This window comes from Homalodisca vitripennis, chromosome 5 (assembly GCF_021130785.1).
Source record: "Homalodisca vitripennis isolate AUS2020 chromosome 5, UT_GWSS_2.1, whole genome shotgun sequence".
NCBI classification, from domain to species: domain Eukaryota; kingdom Metazoa; phylum Arthropoda; class Insecta; order Hemiptera; family Cicadellidae; genus Homalodisca; species Homalodisca vitripennis.
In genome coordinates, this window is record NC_060211.1 from 103137306 (window position 1) to 103156726 (window position 19421).

The 19421-nt window shown below is 34.1% G+C and overlaps 1 protein-coding gene across 1 annotated transcript in view; it reads left to right on the forward strand.

Moving 5' to 3' along the window:
* Positions 1–12001, forward strand: part of LOC124362604 (nucleoprotein TPR-like) — a 77155-nt gene extending 65154 nt beyond the window's left edge. The window contains 8 exon segments of the mRNA XM_046817254.1: positions 1692–1897; positions 2896–3064; positions 4821–4937; positions 5029–5157; positions 5951–6058; positions 8942–9154; positions 11125–11173; positions 11644–12001. Of these exon segments, the coding sequence (XP_046673210.1) occupies positions 1692–1897; positions 2896–3064; positions 4821–4937; positions 5029–5157; positions 5951–6058; positions 8942–9154; positions 11125–11173; positions 11644–11665 (1013 nt within the window). The 3' untranslated portion in view covers positions 11666–12001.
* The last annotated feature ends 7420 nt before the right edge of the window (positions 12002–19421 follow it).

Consider the following 19421-nt stretch of genomic DNA (forward strand, 5'->3'; position numbering starts at 1 on the left):
ATCCTTGAAGTTTTGTGTTTTCAATATCACTTTGCTTGAGACCGTGTTCTGTTAAGACTAAGAGGCTGGGACATATTTCACATAGTAGATGGTTCAGCCGGTTTATTTTTGAAATCAGACCTCTTATGTTTTGATGGCATATTGTTAGGTTGTCACTTTTCTCTGCTGAGTGTTGCCTAAAAAACAGTTTGTTTCTATTGACTCATAGCATTGTAAAATGTTGCTACTGCATGCTTCTGTCTTTCCTTTTGACATCACTGAAGGTGTGATTGTATCCTTCACAATATGATTTTTAATTTGATTTTGTGACAGATCTTGTGGCTGAGAAGGGGTGTAGGTTTGTTGCTTGTAGGATTGATGGGTCAGGTTTCTGGTGGTCGTACATTCCTTATAAAAATCAATGTGTTTTGAGAAGAACTCCTCAAAAGATTCCTTTGGCTTTATTTTGGCAAGTAATGGTGGTTTCCTTTTACCAGGTGTTTTGTGTGTTTGTTCTGTGTCGAGTAAGAGTGATGGCCTTCTCTTCTGGTACATGTTGTATTCGTGCATGACTACACTCACCCTTACACAGCTTAAACAACAAATTAACCTTTGGCCAAGTTCATATCAGATGTTTGACCATCCCTCTACAGCCTGAACTAGGCTAGCAAATGTCACCTATTTCCAAAGATGAATCAGTGACTAGCATCTCAGCGGTTTGCTGATGTCAAAGAGTTTCAAAATGCCATGACATTGAAAAGCAGCAGGTTTTTATGTAGAGGATATTAAAAATCATCAAACATATGACAAGTATAATAGAATTTTGGAAATTTGCCATCGTTATATGTTTCATAATGTATAACACTACATTTCTAGAGATGAAATCTATTCTCTTCACCAGGTGTGAAGACAATTTAATAATTTACATATACTTATACTAAAAATTCAAAAAAAAGTAAAGAAAGGCAGCATACCCAAAAACTGCAAAAGTGAACCCAGGCGTTGTGTGACCCAGGCCATTATGGATTACACTAGCAAAAGTGGGATACTAACAAGAAAACGTTTTGACAAAAAAGTAACAATGAAATTTACAAACATTTTTAATTGTGTAACCAAACAAGTTAAGTTATCTGTTTGAAAAATTCTGAAAAGCAAAACTTGAATATTTGTAATAAAGGCCACTTTTAATTTATAGTGATTCGTAATTAAATTACTTCTAAATCATTTATTAAATTTTATGTTAATTTTCTAAAAAAAATTATTTTTTATAACTTCACATAGTTACTATTATATTAACAAACAGTGTACAAAACTGTGTTCTATAAGATTAAAATTTATTTGTTTAGATATTCAACGTAAAAAACCACCACCAATAGAGAATTGAACAGATATTATTACAACCATGCTCAAAAACTGTATTATTTATTGTTTCACATAAATTGTGTCACTAAAACTGGGGCTAAAAGTGACAATAGCAATTAATTGTTCTCTTTAATTGTTGAACTATCCAAATCATGGTGAACAGCTGGAGATTTGTAACTTTTATAAATTTTAGCAATAATAAAAAAATTATAGTAAATCCTTCTAAAACTATTTTTTTTTTTTTTTTTCTTAAAAGGTGAGTTGGTCATCATTCCTGACTTAAATTTTAATAGGCACTCTTACAGACTCTACCTTTTAAACATTATTTACTATTTGAGATGATGTTTCAGATGATAGTAACGAGGTGCCGAACCAGTCGGAGAGCAGCAGCAGTGGTGTGGTGGAGACTGGGGGTGCCAGTGAGGTGGGCGGGGAAGCTACCAGTAGTGGCCAGGGGCGACGTGATGTCAGTGTCAGTAGCAATCAGGCGACATACACTCGGCGAGCTTCCGCCACCCATATCCCTCCTCTCAACAGGCAACAACAACTGCTTCTGGTCAGTACCTCAGTTACAGTTAGTCCATACAAACTGTACATAGAGAACTGTACACAAAGTTCTATATATATATTTAGTATTCCATAGAAAAGTAAATGATAAGCAATTGATGATATTAATCTCGAGTAGTGTCTAAGTAAGACTGTGGTTCTGTGATAGACTCAAATAGTTTTCTTTTAAATTCTGATAAAACTTAGAATATATTATTTCAAATAAGAGCATTTAATTATAAGAACGATGTTAATGATAATGATTGTGTTACTTACGTACAAATTTTGGACATTTTCAATGATGAGCAGTTAAATTGGTATAGTCATTTAGAATATATAGCGTGCAGATTATATAGGGTGTTTTTCTGCTGAAGCGTTTAACATCATATGTGACACCCAGTTATGTCTAAACAGCCTTGTTGCATGTTTTTTAATCCGCCTTTAGATATGGCCTAATTTTATAAGGAAACTATTCAAGAATAATATGATGTTTTGTTGATTCAAAAAAATGGCAGTAATTAACAAAATCCTTAACAGTTGTACTGTGTTAAGTTAAAAGATTTATAATAATTTGAAACATATCAATAAGTAAGATGACAATTTATTTTTAAACAAATGCTTTTGTTGGTTACTTCATAATCCTTTCTATGCTATAGATGAGTTTTTTATGCTTGAAAACATTAAATTTAAAAAAATATTTTACTTTGCATATAATTATAAAAACTATGAAATCTCATTAAATTGTTTATTCTGTGTTTTAGTATAGATTATAAATTTGTATGATTTTAATGCACGATTCAAAAATGATCTATTCTGTGTTTTTATTTAAATTGACAGATTTGTATGATTTTAATTTTCTTACCATTTTATAAGCTTCAAATAGATATGAAATGTTTGTGAGTTTTCTTAGGTTAATTTTGTGACCTAGCTTGTGGCTGTGACTTTGACTTTGTTGATAATACTTGTATTATGTAGATAATAAAGATGTTTCTGCGTGTGTTGTTACAGCCTGGTAGCTACGAGGAGGTAGGAGATGATAGTATAGTGCCCAGCACTCCCACACTGTTCGTGCCACGGCGCACTGATGGCTTTGGTGAGGCTGTCAGTTCTCCTCATGTTCCTTCTGCTAGGTTCACCTTTTCTGACAACAATCCTCCTGCGCCTGCTACAAGAGCTGGTAGGTGTCCATAAGTCAACTATAAATGAGTTTAAACAGTGTTAGTATCACAGATGTGTGAATCAAATAGCAATACAATATCGAATCACAATTCATTATTTGGTGGTATTTAATCATCCAAAAGGTGCGAGATTGTAACATATTTAAGTGAATACTTCTTACCGATTGTAAAAATAAATGAACTAAAAAATATTTGTCAACTAGTCTGATTTATCGCCAATAACGAGTTTAAGGCTCAGGCTTTAAGTATTTGTAAATATGTCGGTGATAGGGTAGAAATTAACTTAGTCTTTGTGAATTTTGAGTTTAGCTCCTGTTTTCCTTCCTCTAAATGTAGCATCTGGAATCTGATGCTGTCACAAACTTGACACCTGGAATCTGGAGTCATGTTAGTCTGAAGACATTAAAAAAAGTCTGTGAAAAAGAAGCTCAAAATGGACTCTTTACATCATTTTGACATCAGAGACACATGGACTACAAAATATTAAAATATAGTGTGATCTAGGTGGATAGGCATTGTCATTGTCTCATCAGGTGCATAATTGAGTGCATTATGATGTTTCTGTCATGATCTCTAAGCACAGCGGAGGAACCATGTTTTCTACACATGACATAACCATGGTAGAAATGTTTGATTCAATGTGAATGTTAAGTATAGCTTCAGTTCACCTTCCTCTTAGGGTACGGTATGGAATCTGACACTGTTACAGACTTATATATTTTTTAAGTTTTTTGCACTGATATTTATGTTTTAATATTAAATGAAATTCTCACTTCTCAGGAAACGGTTGAATGAAAACCAGGATGATCCACTGGTTGCTATAGGTGTGGTATGCTTTGGTTGTATCCACAATAATGTATTGTACTGTTGGCCTATTGCTGCACATACTTATATTTCCAACTTATCCTAGAGCCAAATTTACATTTTTGATATTTTGTCCTGCAGCACTTCATTAACAGTCTGTTTCTTTCCTTTAATATATTTTTCTAGCAGCATGTCACAGCTAATCTTTGTTATAGATAGGAATGGGACGAATTCAATACTCAATATCTGAATACCTTGATACTTACAATATCAACAATCCTCGATATCAAAATTCTTTCCATTCAATTGGAATACCAGTGAGCTTCCCTTACTCATGGAAAATAGTTGATGGGCATTACACAAATTACCCATCACTAAAAGGTGTTTTTGTCATATTTTGTGTATTTATAGATGTACAACTTTGAGAGAAAAATCTTGAGATAGCAATTAGGTAGTATATTTTTTTTTAATTCTTTTAAACATAACATAACATTTATTGTATTATGTAAAGGCATACTAAAGTTTCAAATAAAAAATTGAGTAAGCCCATAAAAATGAAAAACTGCTGAAATTATAGCAGTATGTTTGTTTTTAAAAACTCATGATTTCTGCTATTTTGGTACTATTTTATTGATTGAATTTAAACAAAGTATTAACAGTCATTCTCCCACGTTTCATATAATTTTTCACTGTGCATGATTATGAATATCTTAAAATATTAGACTAAAACTGGAGTAAATTAGTTACATTTTTATTACAAGTTTTAAAGTGGTCATATGAATTTCGATAATTTGAACATGATTTTGGTGGGTGTAGTCCCCCAATTAGAGCTTGTGATGTTGAGGGAAAGAGAACTCATGGGCGTTGCACCATATTTCCTTCCCACTATTTTCTATCTATGTAGCTAGTTGGCAATGAAGGAGATTGATGGTTTTGCTCATTGTTCTGTAGGTGTTGCCCAAGTAGCATCTGAAGGAATGGATGACACCAGGATGGACCTGAGTCAGCTGGAAGACTCTGGAACTGGAAGAAGTGTGCCATCAACTCCTCTCCAGGTTTCCCCTCAAGGTTAGCTGTTTGGTTTGTTCTTAAATCTGAGTTTTTAAATTATGTTGTAAGCATTTAGTTAATTATTCTTAACATTTTCCTACAATTTTAGAACCAACGGCTGCTGAGGTGGGTCAGAGCATGTCGACTGAAGACCTTTCAGAGACTAACAACAACCTGCACATTCCCTCTATTACCATTACTGCGGCTCCTATTGTTCAAGAGATGCCCCCACCTGCAGGTACAGTATTTGTCAAGAGAAAATCATTCTACTCTAATAAAATAAGACTGGCTATAAAAATAACCATAAAGATGTATTCTATTTTAAATTTGTTAATACAGTTTACTATGTTGATGAAGTTCTCTAATACTAGTGACATTCATGCTGATGTATCTTAGATCTAATTAAGGATACAGTTTTTGAAATATTAATTCCGAAATGATATGTGTTTCTCAAGAGAAAAATACACTATTTAACAATTATTGATAATAAATTATAGGTTTGCCAAAACAGATGGTTTATGATTGGCTAAAATATATTTCTGAAATTATCTTCGAAGGACTTCTCAAAATCCAAATATCGTTTAAGAAAGTCTTTATATTTGTAAACGAAGACTGAGCAAGGCAACACTGGCAGACTGGGCGATTTGCGCATTCAAATGAGCAGAACCAAAACTTGCTCAATTAAATCTATGTTAAAAAATTACATGTTTGAAATAGTGATTTACAATATTACACACCCAAGATAATGAAATGTATTTTTACTGAGGATTATGAGATATTGCCAAGCATTTCATTGGTCATTCATTTGTATAATTTTATTTTCGTCTCACCAATCCCATCTAGATTTAAAGCTATCATAAACCCTTATTTGTTAGTAATGTGTATTTGGTCATATTGAATACTTGAATAGCTAAGTGTTGAGTATTGGTTACAAAAAAAGATAATTTACTGAAGTATTTGTAATTTTTGTCAAACAAGAAAGTCACAGTTAAGTATACAATATTATTAAACTGTTGTGTGTCCAATGGCAGAAGTAGAAGACGCAACTGCAGAAGAAGGTAGAGATGTGCGTGAAGAAGATAATGAAGGGGCAGTAGTGGAGATGGATCCGGAAATGGATCCTGAAGAGAGTGGAGATGGTTTGTAAATTTGATTTATTTTTCTAAAACTTGCTTATTGTTGACATTAAAAATTTAATTATATTTTAATTAGATTATTTGCCTGAACCGAAAACTAATCTGTAACTAAATACAAAAAAAGGCATCTGTAATTACTCGTGTGTTTAATGGTTAATACTGTGACTGGTAGTGTATGTAGATTGGCTCATATCTTCCACAATTTTCAGTATCACTCAGTCTACTTGTTTCAGGGTCTCATCCAAATCCTTATATCTCCATCTTTTCACTCCATCTATCCTACAGTCTCAGATAGTCCTCCCATCTCTCTCCATTACTTGTTTATCCAATCAGTTCTACTCTCTTGTATCTTCATCATTAAGTTATATTCCCCCATCCTCTTCATATATCGAAACCACCTTATACATTCCCTTCTCAATCCTTTGTAACGCTAGTAACTCTTCAAGTTATTCAATTCTTTATTTTCTTTTAACTGCTACTCTTTAGCTGTATCCCACAGGCTTGAAAACCAGTTTTGTGTCCTTCTGTTCTATCATCCTAGTTTCTGCCCAATAAAAATACATAGAGAGAGGTGTAATATAGATATGGATATATGTGGGTGTCCTATAATATATCATTTATTTAATGTTGCTCATTGACTGTTGTTTACCATTAATACATTCTCTAAGTATTTAAAACTCTTTGTCCCTTCCTTTCCGATCTCCTTTCTTCTCTTTCTGTTGCTCATTATACTACCACATGATACGAGGTCCAATCAAAAAGTATCCTACCTTTTGGTGCAACGTAAAACTGAAGTTACCTGAAAAAAGCTGGCGTTAATTTTCTTCAAAATAAGCACCCTGAGAAGCAACACAACGATTCCAGCGACATTTCCACTTCTGGAAGCAGTCTTGAAAATCACTTTTCAGCATCGCCATGAGATCAGCCGTCGTTTTTTTCATAATTGCTTCTCGACTTTCAAATCTGGTGCCTTTCAATGGTTTTTTGAGGTGGGGGAAGAGCCAAAAATCGCATGGAGCCATATCTGGAGAGTATGGAGGCTGAGGAACTTGCGGAGTGCCGTGTTTCGCCAAAAAAGTTTGAATGAGCTGGCGCATTGTCGTGGTGTAGCCGCCAATTTTGAGACGCCCACAAGTCAGGTCTTTTGCGGCGAATCGCATCTCGGAGACGACGTTGGACACTTAAATAGTACTGTGCATTCACAGTTTGACCCTCAGGGGCATATTCATGGTGCACAACTCCACGGTGGTCGAAAAAAACAGTAAGCATCACTTTGACATTGCTTCGAATTTGCCTTGCTTTTTTTGGCCGAGGATCCTGGGGAGACTGCCATTGTGATGACTGAAATTTGGTCTCAGGGTCATATCCATAGACCCAACTTTCGTCTCCAGTTATTATCGATGTCAAAAAGTCTGCATCATCCTCACAACATTGCAGCATGTCCTCTGCAACATCCAATCGCCATTGCTTCTGCTCGTCTGTCAGCAATTTTGGCACAAATTTTGCGGCTACCCGGCGCAATCCCAAGTCATCCGTTAAAATTGCTTCAGCTGATCCGAAACTGACATCTAACTCAGTACTTACTTCCTCCACAGTCATTCGACGATTTTCACAGATCAAAACTTTTGCTTTCTCGATGATTTCCGGAGTTTGACTTGTTTTTTGGTCGGCCCGAACGCGCGTCACTTTCTGCCGAGGTTCGACCACTTTTGAAACGGTTATACCACTCTTTAATCTGCGTAACACTCATTGCCTCATTTTCGAATGCTAGCTGAATTTTCCGAACGGTCTCACTTTGTTTTTTCTCCGAGTTTCACGCAAAATTTAATGCAATAACGTTGTTCCACTTTTTCCGTCATCTTCACAGTTAGAGAAAACCGATACGCGCACTTGACTTATCAGTACATACTGACCCGTCTCCGGCGAACCAGTCGGGGGATCAAGATAAGACTTTGTACCTTTCCTTATCATAGTAGGAACTATTGTCGCAACAAATCTTATTTCATTATTGGCAGCAGAAGCCGCGATACACGACGAGGTCGGATACTTTTTGATTGGACCTCGTACTTGCATTAAATTTTCACATTGTCATTTCACTTGACAGGTCTATATTAGTCTATATTTACCTTACTTTTTCAATTTCCTCTCCAATTTTTCTCATACAATTTTCTGCACTAGCATATCTTTTTGAGAGGTCTATTGAGAATTTCTCAATAACTGTAAGCTTCCTAATTCAAAAGCTTTTTACGTCTTGTTTTATAAATTCTGTGGGCTACTGACCATAAACTGTTCCTAGATGAGGCACCCATCTGGCATAATCTTTTCACAAACCAAGATGCTCAACTATCAGATAGTGATGCAAAGAACAAAGCTGATTTGAATGTTTGCCGGCAACCAAGCAATAATGTCATCCAGTATTAGCTGTTTGTATGCAAAGATTATGTACCTCTTTAAAGATGTCACCACTACATCGATTGGCGTAATGCTGCAATCATTATCTCACACATTTTCACTTCCTTCAATCAATATTGATTGCTATCAACAACCATTTGATTTCATAACCATAAATACTTGAAATTCCACAATCACTTTTTCCACAGTTCAATTTTTTTTTATTTTTGTAAAATAAATTAATAACACAGTGAATCTCACAAACTGCAGCAACACGCAGTGCACTTTCAATTGTGATACACTTACACTGAATTAGATTCCTTAGAGTGATAGAGGTTGTTAGTTCAATTTTCTTTTTGTACACCCTTTGTATTAGATAAAAGAATTTATACTTTGTAAAGACTCATCACTATAAGGTTTTTAGGCAAAACATGTGCTTGTAAATATGTTAATGATTACAATAAAGTAACACACAGATCTTATCTGTTATTGTAGGAGTGAGTTCGGAAGGTGAGAAGTCAACAGCTGTGATAGACGAAGTAGAGGAAGGTCGGGAAGCGGAGGCTACGGAGACAGCATCTGTACCCAGAGGCTCTGGCACGGCACGGCGGTCAGTGAGGCCTGGGACCGTGAGAGGCCGCGCCACCCGTAACCCCCCTACCCCTATTGTCTGGGATGAAGATCCACCATCATCAGCAGCTGTCAGAGGTTACATTATATACATATTTATAAGTGTTTGTTGTTGAACAAATTATTGTTAACCCTTTGAGAACACTAGTTAGAGCAATAATTGCCGCCTGCAATATCTGAGCGAGAATATTTTTTAGTTTATTATGACTTTACGTCATACATTAGTAAAACTAGAGCATGTTTAGGCAACATTGGAATTAATTTTATTTGGTTTACTTTTACTTGTTGACTATTTGGCTATTGGTATTATTTCAAAATCTAACCTTCAGCTGAAGACTGGCCTTGAAGTCAAAGTAAAGTAAGCTGAGCTTGTTCATTTAATAGGAAAAAAACAATATTTTATAATTTTTTCTAAATTATCAAGAGTCTTGCTTATGTGCAATGAAGGTTACCATGGAACGTACTTGACAAAGCATGTTAGCATTAAAACTTATTCCCTTTTAATTCAGTGCAAATTTTATTAAGTTTTCATGAAAATTAATGAAGTTATGAATATTTTTCCAGGCATCAACAAAATTTTCATGTACTGATCAATTTAGTTTGCAGCATTTCTGCAAGATATCATTTAAATGGCCTCCTTAAGTATTTAGATACAAAAGCTAAACCTTATAATGATTCCATTTGTTGGAAATGATTAATTTAATTATTCTTTTTTTACTCATTATTTGTTTACATTCCATATACAACTTGAAAACTTACATGACTGTCAAATTCAAAAAGTTTCATAGTCATTGTGAATATAATGTAAGTGAGAGTAATATGGTAAAAGGATTTAATATTGTAATAATAATTGCCATTGCACATTGACAACTTTTTCAAGACTATCAAATTAAATAATATTTAATAAACAATTAATAATAATTAATAAACAATAAACTATACAAAATTGTATATGCTTTATGTGTGCAGTAAAACGTTCTTATGTCATGACTAAACTAAATTTCATTCAATGTAAACTATAAATTTGTATAAACTATATTACCAGTTTAATTTTGTTGTAAAAATTTGAATGAATAATATTTTTATTTAGTATATATTTTTTTCTTCTTATTCTTATTTTATAATTTTTTTATTGTTTTAAAGAAATGCTTCTGTCAATAACAAATCATCCTGAGGTGATCAAATCTTGTCTATTTTTCCTCTATTCAGAAAAGTTACTATGTTGAATGTAGATCTAAGTTTAAAAAAATAACCCAACCAATAATTGGTCACGCCACCATTATACAATACAATTTAATTTTAGGTTTTGTATACAATACCCCCCCCCCCCAAAAAAAAAAATCCACAAGTCAGTTTCTGGGATATGTCAATGAACATTGGAATATTAATGAAAATTGTTATATTTGATTATGGCCAGATATATTTTAGATCGAATCTGCAAAACACCTAATTGTTCAACTATTATTGCGCCCAACCTAAAAACTTTATCTCGAATGCACCACTCAGGCAATAATACTGTGTCAATCACTGTGCAATAATGTGCTTTTTTATTTTATTTAGCTGTGTCCAAACGTAACTATCAATGATTTATGCAACTGCACAAAATATAGTCAAGTTAACAACATTGGCAATTTAACAAACATTGGATCAAAGTTTGCACTTCAAATCCAAAATAGAGTTGGACCGTAAAATTTGCAAGATGCTTGGTAAAAATGGAGCATACACTAAAAGTGAAATAGTCCCAAAGTATGTTTCTACTTATGAGCTTCTCCAATGAAAATCCACATAATTATGAGTAAGCACAATTAAATAGAAGTTTTGTTATTATTTTAATTTCACATAACCAACTTGATTGGGCTTAAAAAACTATTTCCTTGTCAAGAAGTGATCACAAGTTTTGTGATCATGGTTTAGATTGGCTTTATTGTCATTTTAAAATGGAAGTGCAGTTTTATCATATTTGTTCTACTATTTTTTATTATTTATTGAAAAATAATTTATTTATGTACATTCTATTGATAGTCAGTTAATCCTACTTATTATTATAGTTATACCTGTAAGACGATCTCCTCGAACCCACAGACCTAAATTGATCAGGTAACTCACCTTCCATTCCTTTTCCTTTTGTAGTCTTCCTGGATTTTACTGTATTTCATTGACTAGATTAACTACTTATCTTATTTATTTGTGAAATAGTTATTCAATCATTGTATCCATTAATACATAACAACAAAGTAGGTCATTACTTGGTGTTCTTTCTTTTTTCTCTTGAAAATGATTGCTTAGAGACAACATTAATAACCTTATCATTATTATAAAACATGTATCTAAAATTGTGTTCAATTGTTTTAATACCAAGAATTATAGGTAAAAATATCACATGGTTTAAAATATATAATTATTTAAATAATTATGTATAATTGACTATCTAAAAGAGGAAAGTTACCTTAATTATTATTTGAAATATAATAAACTTTTGAAGTATACCAGAACGATAATTTCATCGGACTCTTCAAAAAGTTTTGATAAGTCAGTAATTTTAATAAGATTATTTGTGTTTATTACAGGAACAAGTCCTTTGTTCCTTAGAGGAAGGACACTCACCATGACTACTAGAAGTTCCATACTAGACCAGAGTCGTGGTAACTTTCGAGGACGCCCCAGAAGAGGAAGAGGTCCCTTTCATTTCCAGCCTAGATTTTAAGTTAATATTTTAAAAGTGTATTTTTGTGTACATTACTATGAACATCATTTTGTATTTTTTGTAACACCAGTCTCTGACATTTTTAATTATACATCATTGTTGGTGTTTATTTATAAGTATGTATCGTCAATCTAGTTATTTGTAAAATTGACAAATGAATTAGTTCTGTAGCTTTTTCTGATGTTATTCTTTTTTATAAATAAATAATTTTCAATTAAGAATTACAAGTTATGTTTACACCCCAAATTACTTAATTTAAATCTAGATTTTTATGTCAACAAAATTATGTATGTTTAATAAAAACATGTGTAAAGTGTAAGAACAAATCTCTTAGTATTATAAGAAATATTTTTTTAGTTAAGATTTTTGATTCCTGTAGAGCAATTGTTTCTCTCTGCTATTAATAAATACAGTAATAAAAATGTTATCAGTATTTTACTTTTGTCCATTAAATTTCGCCAAACTAATCCGGCTATCCAAGTAATTTGCACTTTTTTAAATTATCAAATGAAAGTAGAAAGTTACAATAACTAATTGTTACACCCTGTGTCCCCACAAAGGTGTTTACGTTTTGGTGGAACAGCCACCAGATAAGTATTTGTCAGCCAATCTATACAAATGTTTCTATACACATTGGAAACATTAAAAAATATCCCTTAAAGTTTTGATTTTGATATCTGCAATATAAACCAAATGGTGGCTTAATTAACCCTTTGACACGTTTTAAAATACCTAGCTTACGCACATTGAGAACTTGAGAATGTGATTTGCCATGCCGGTTCATGAAATGGTGTATAGAATATTTTCAGATTTATTTCTTGGCCATTCAGACATCGGACTATCATAACTGATACAGATGTAAAGCTTATGAGTTTAGCGTTCTAAATCAAGAGTCATATGTTTAAACCTACTCGCACAATGGAGAGCACGCTCACAGATTGGTGATTGTGCCCAATAGCACAGGCACCTCAGTCAAGAGCACTCTTGCTGTAGTCATAGCTGAATTTGTACTAATGCTTAGGCGTGAATTCTACAAAGTAGCTACAAATACACAAGAAAAAGGTCACAGAGATACCCCCATTTTAAGATCAAATTTGCAGACATTTAGGAAATCAACCAAAACCCTTTTTATTTTGTTCATATAAAGATGTCTACAAAATATGTTATGTCATATTTCCTGAAAACCCCATAGTTTCGTAGTAGTTCTGTAAATAAAACAAAACTCAATTTTATCAGTAGTTGTGAAAAAAAGTATAAATATTTATGGACAGGTAAAAGGTCATACAATCAGTTTTCAATTAAATACTGTTTTAATTGAAAACAAAGTAATGTTATGGTCCCAGCTATTTTAAACATCTTTTTTTATGACAGAATAAATAGAAATTTTTTTTATCACTCCATGAGAAGTATAACATGGATTTTTACATAGGTGCGCACAATAAACAAGTTGTAGTGAAATACTACACACTCTACTTTAAAAGGAAAAGTGAATCAGATGCAAGGAAAGGAATCAAACCATTTTTATACAAAAGATACTTGAATATGAAAATAAAAGATAGTCCAAAATAAGGGAAAGTAGAAAAGCTGTTTGTGGTCTGTTGCAATTTAATATGAGATTTATACAATCTTCAGTATGCTTCTACATGTATTCAGTAATACTCTTCTGGTAATTTTTATTGCATTTCCTATAAAAATATTTATCTGTGACTGCTACTTTACTATGCTATTAGTTATAATATGATTAACACTAGTAAAATGGCTTAAGCAAAAATATCTGCAAGATCAACTACCGTTGTACTTGATTGGTTAAGTCCATAGATCAACCTAGTCCTCCTAAATCAACTACATAATTAATTGGTAAATGAAGGTTTATGATGAATTTAGTTAGGAAAACCCCAGCAATTGCCACATCTTGTATAACCTAGTAAAAACTACTCTTACAAGTCATTCACAAATTCGATAATACAGCCATTTAAGACTTAAGTCAAAATAGTTCTTGAGACTATAACAAGAGTGGGTAAATTAAGTAAATATGATGTACTATTTAAAATAGACTAACATACTTTGATGGTGTCAAACATATTTGACATCATTACTTATCTTACAGAAAATCCATATAAAGATTGTGTTTGATTCATGTAATTAATTCCAAAATATGATTCCAACTTTTAGTACATCACATAAATACTAGATACTATTGTGAAATAAACTAAAGGGTAATGCGTTTACAATGTAAAAACTTGAACAGAATATGGTTTACAGTTGTAAAAAATATATGTCAGACACATTAAAAAAAAAATAGTCAAGTGAATATAAGGGTATATCTAGAAGCCAGTTGTAAAATTTACTTTTGAAAGTATTGATAGGTTATTTGGCAATTAAGGTTATTAACTTATTGTAGATTTTAATTGATATGACTTAAGTTTTACTAAATCCACAAATACTAATTGAAGCATCATACTTTTTCCTGGCATTATACTCTTGTGATTAACATCCTGATAAGATAAATTTTTTAATACATATACCATGAAATCATATATGTAAATATTAGTTAGAGTTTGTATGTGTAATTTTTTAAACAAGGACTTACAATGGTCCATTGAGAGTGTTGGAGACATTATTCTAACTACCTTCTTTTGCAAAATCAAAATTTCTATCCTACTGCAATTACCTTAAACATTACAATATCCAAAGACAGAATGGAGTAAGCAAATTATGCAGTTTTAATGTAGTTTGGATTAATTCATTGAGTTAATTGTCTGATAAGAAAAATTACTCTGGATAACTTGGAAGTAATGTAATCAACATGGACTCCCCAAGAAAGTGCCTTATCCAAATTAATTCCAAGGAATTTAACATTGTTCACATATCGCTGTGAAAAACTAATGTCACAATGTCTAAGGCTGAATAACATTTTTTTAGTTTGGTCTTATTTCAAAAGGAATCCATTAGTTTCAAACTAGACTGATGCTTCATCAATAGTATTTTGAGCTAATAGTTGTAAATGTTTTATTTCAAGGTTAGTATTTTAAAATGTGTCATCAGCATACAAGTAAGATCTGCTATGCACACAGTCTGGTAGATCGTTAATACAAATACAAATAAAAAACAATAAAAGGTAGTACGGATACCTGAGGGATGTCATATTTTATATCAAGTTCTTGGAACCACTGATCAGCAATAGAAACCTTTTGTTTTCTATTACTAAAGTATGATTTGAAAAAAGAAAGCTGAGTCCTGGTTATGTCATAAAAGTCCAGCTATATTAGAAGATCAATGTTACACACACACAAGCCCTACTCAGGTTACAAAAGGTGGCCTGGACAAAGACCTTTCTTTAAAACACCACTAATATCTCAGTAACCAACTTATCAATTACATGAGAAGTACATTTTCCTTCTCTAAATCCAAATTGTGGAACGTTATTATATTCAAAAGAAGAAATTGAGCTGTTCAAAGACCAAAATCTCAAAGTTTTGAGATTACTGAAAATACGGATATGGTGCGATAACTTTCAGGTATATCTTTTTTCCTTGCTTAAAACTTGAAAGTTTTAGAGGTCTTTAGTTCATTGGAGAAGTCCCCTTCAAGAAGACTTGTTAAAGCAGTAGGATATAGGCTTAACTACGTAAAAATAATTTTCTTAAGCAAATTATTAGACAACAGGTATACATCATTACTCTCTGGGTTCTTCAATAAACTGTCTGTTAGATCCAGTCACATCATAGGGTGTGATAAAATTCCAGGTAAATAGTACAGGGGTAATGGATATCAAGTTTACAAAATCAATTGAGGTGTGCAAATTTTTATCAATTATTTCTTAATTTTTTCAACTGATTCAATTAAAAAAAGTATTAAAAGTGAGTTTGGTTGTTTTGGACTCAATTGAAGTTTTTATATTTATTTGCAAATATTGTAGTTTCAGATTGGAAAGGAAACGAGTCTCTTTGTGCTATAATGGCAGTAAAGTCAATCTTATCGATTGTCAACCCTTACCCTAATTGACCCATAGACTGATTGGTGGAAAACATCCGGAGAGCAAATATTTCTTGCATAACTCTTGAATATTTTGTGTATCCAAATGACATCCTATGGTGGCAAACAAGTTTATGTTGATTCGAATTTCCATGCCAATTCTTAAAATCTTAGGTCAAGCCTATAAATGATCAGGATTTTACTGCCTTCATGAAAAGAAACTCACATTTATTTTGCTGGAAATAAAAATCACGTAGTGGGCAAAATGTGCGGAAATATATTTTATATCAAGCCTATATTATTAGTTAGATGACTTCAGAAAATGTAGCTTGAAACAATATGTATATTTCAGACTTTACATTAACATTTCTCCAGTAGAAGACAAAAAGTTCATTGTTATTCATTTTAATAAATAGCCAGCAGGAGCTCATAGAGGTAGGTAGAAAAGATCTTCACGTCATTATGTAGGTATTGTCATCGTCGGTCAGCTTTTGAAAACAGATGTGATGACGAGCAGGAACAATAAGTTCCAATATATGAGCTTCATTGAGACGCATAGAACTTCCTTACGGCACCCTTCAGTATCATCTCGTGTGTTGTTTACAATGAAGACAGTTACTCTGTTCTATTTCACACACTAAGACTGTTACTGCTGCAGATTTTAATTCTTATTGCCTCATGACAAAAGAAGGAAACATAGCCATTTACTAAATCACTGTGGACTTCTTAACCAATGTTTAGGTAATATGTGCTCAAAAACTGAACTTCATAAAAAATGACTAAACAAAGCTAAGACTTGACAATTATGTTCATATAAGAGATGCTGTTACTAGAGAGACGAATTATACAAGTGATTTTGGACAAGCAGTGAATCTGCCATCTTCATTAAGGAGGATCTCGCTATATCCACAAGTGCCCTTCTTAGGATGCACTCCTCTTTTTATCAAAAGCTTGTATGCAGCCCCCTGTGCTTGTGTCAGTATGGCAGACCCGATCTGTTCAATACATTTACAGCATTGCACAAGTTAACGAAAAAGCAAAATTATTGTTTGGGATGTAAGCACTACAGACCACAGAGAGAGTTCCAGTTCCAGACAGAACGCTGCAGGACATTCGCAACAACAAAACTGTGATGGAAGGTATAACAGTGCTGTTAGCGGGGACTTAAGACAGGCCTTTTTAGTAGTGACCAGAGGAATGCTTACCCATGAGGTGTAAAGGCGTCTTTTTATCATCGTCAGTAAAGGTCATGTCCTTAATCGTTACTGTGAGGACTATAATGTGATCAACTGGAAGGGCCTTCTCAGATTTCCTTGTACTACTAGGGCTTGAACGAATTGCAAAATTATAATACCTAGTATTATCCAGCTCGTAACTGACATTGAAGCTTTGTTGACAATTAATACGGCACCCAGACGTTATTTATAATGTAGTTTTACACTTTAGCCCTATTTTAAAAGCTGAGCCTCAGATGCGCGGCCATCAGTTAACTATAAGATGTAATCTTAAGGTGATGTACGATTGTACACACAACAAATTGTAATGTGCTGCTCTCCCGGGCACATCATGACCTCGCCGATAACTGCCAGCTCGATACCTCGACTCCGTTCAACTGGGTTTGGAAGAGGTCTCTATCCCGAGCAAAAGGAGAGGTCCAGTGTTAAGGGCTTCCTTCATTCGGTATTTATGTCTTTATTGGATAAATAAATTTAACACAACAACGTTTTAGCTTATCTTGAATAATGGAACAGAAACTTGCAACATAGGTATCTTGCATGGTCTCATTATAATAATTTGTTAAGACAAATTCCAGAACCAAATCTTGTGAAATCGAAGAATAAAGTATTGATTATGACAAGTTACATTTGTATCTAGCGCTGTATGTAGTAGAAGTTCACAAATGCGCTCTCTAGCACTACGAAACGGCAGTACCCCCTTGTTAGGTGACAATGCCTTAAGGTTTACCTACAGCGCGTATGCCTGTTATTTTAAATCGTTTTCCGATGATTAGGGCCCGATTGGTGTTTAGATGATGGGCTGATCTTAGTTCAGGTGGTCCCCAATGAACTGGGAAAGTATCCCCCCCAGGGATTTCACTGTCTCTAGTGTCACTCAAGACTAATGGGGGATCCGAGTACAACCAATGGTTGAGCTCGGATGAACGCTTAATAAGCGTCTGCATGAGGTGGTCCTGCTGTCAACGGAACCTCAGGATCTAGGCTAGTACCTCGATTGTACACTACATGCTTTTTGTGTGTCTGAGGGCCTCCAATCCAACGATGTGAAGCGCATGGGCAGTGAATCGCGAATTGATCCATTGGGGGATGGTGATCCCCCCAAGCGTAACTAGCCTTACTTGGTCATACGAGGCTCTGACTAGGCGGACCTGTTACTTCCTCGGTACTCGTAGGACCTTTTATGATCCTGATATCAAAAACCTAACAGATCTTAATCTGGAAAGGTTACAGCAGGCAGTTACATCCGGAAGTTGGGCTTTGGGTGTCTATGCCTTATTCATCACGCTTAACTACCATTGACGGATATTCAGCAGTTGGTGGTGTTGTTGTAGGGATTGAACAGACTAGCTATGGGCGCGAGGTGTGATCTAGACGACGGAGGGCATGGTCACAACCAGACGGTCATTCAGATCTGGCGGTCGGTGGTGATCTGACGGTTAATCAGATGCATGGTTGGCATGTGTCAGACAAACCTCTCTCTGATCATGCTCAAATCTACTTTAAGGTCAGAGACTTAGAATTTGATAAAGTTCAGTATATAAATCCTAGAAATACAGACTGGGTCTTATACAAGGAAAACCTAAAGGTACAACTAGAATCTGACAGTAGTAAGCGGAATCGGATTCACAATACAGTACAGTTGGACAAGTCTGCTGACAGTCTGACTTCTGCAATTGTTGGTTCATTTTATCTTAGTTGTCTTGTTATTAACAGGAGTAGATGCAAAGTAGTGGCTGGAGTTCTGGATTGGCCTCTTTGAGGAAAAGAGTCTGGGCTTTATTCAGAAGAGCTAAAACTTGGGGTACTTGTGACATCTATCATCGAAGATCTTGCACTGTACAACCGCAAGGCTTGGGGCCTTACTGTAAACCCCACTAACGCTGTTGTGGTTGCCTTTACAAGAAGACGTCAGTTAGATGATATTCGTCCATTCTTACTGAGAGGCTCTTCCTTTGAGTTAAAGTCGGAGGTCAAGTACCTGGGCGTATTCCTGGATAGGGTCATTAACTGAGGACCTTATATGGAAAGGGTTATCTCCAGAGGAAAATGGTATCTAATGCAAGGCAGAGGTTGGCAGGTGGTTCTTTGGGACTTATATCGATGCTTTTGTGTTGGATTTACGTCTCCGTGATTTGACCTGCATTAATGTTTGAGGCTGTTGCCTGATGGCAAAAAACGGAGGCTAAGATTGTGGTGGCTAGTCTGGTTAGCATCCAAATGATGGCTTGCCTAGCAATCACCGGGCTTTTGCTGAAAATCTATGACAAAGTTTGATTTTAGCACACTCTTGCAATGTTGTACTCTCACTACCTATCCAGAACTTTCATAATTTAAACTCTGCTATGAAACTATACTTACGAACAAATTTTTGAATAAATCATATGCAATATAGTTCGAAACAGATTTTATCTGTAGACTTGAAATTTTT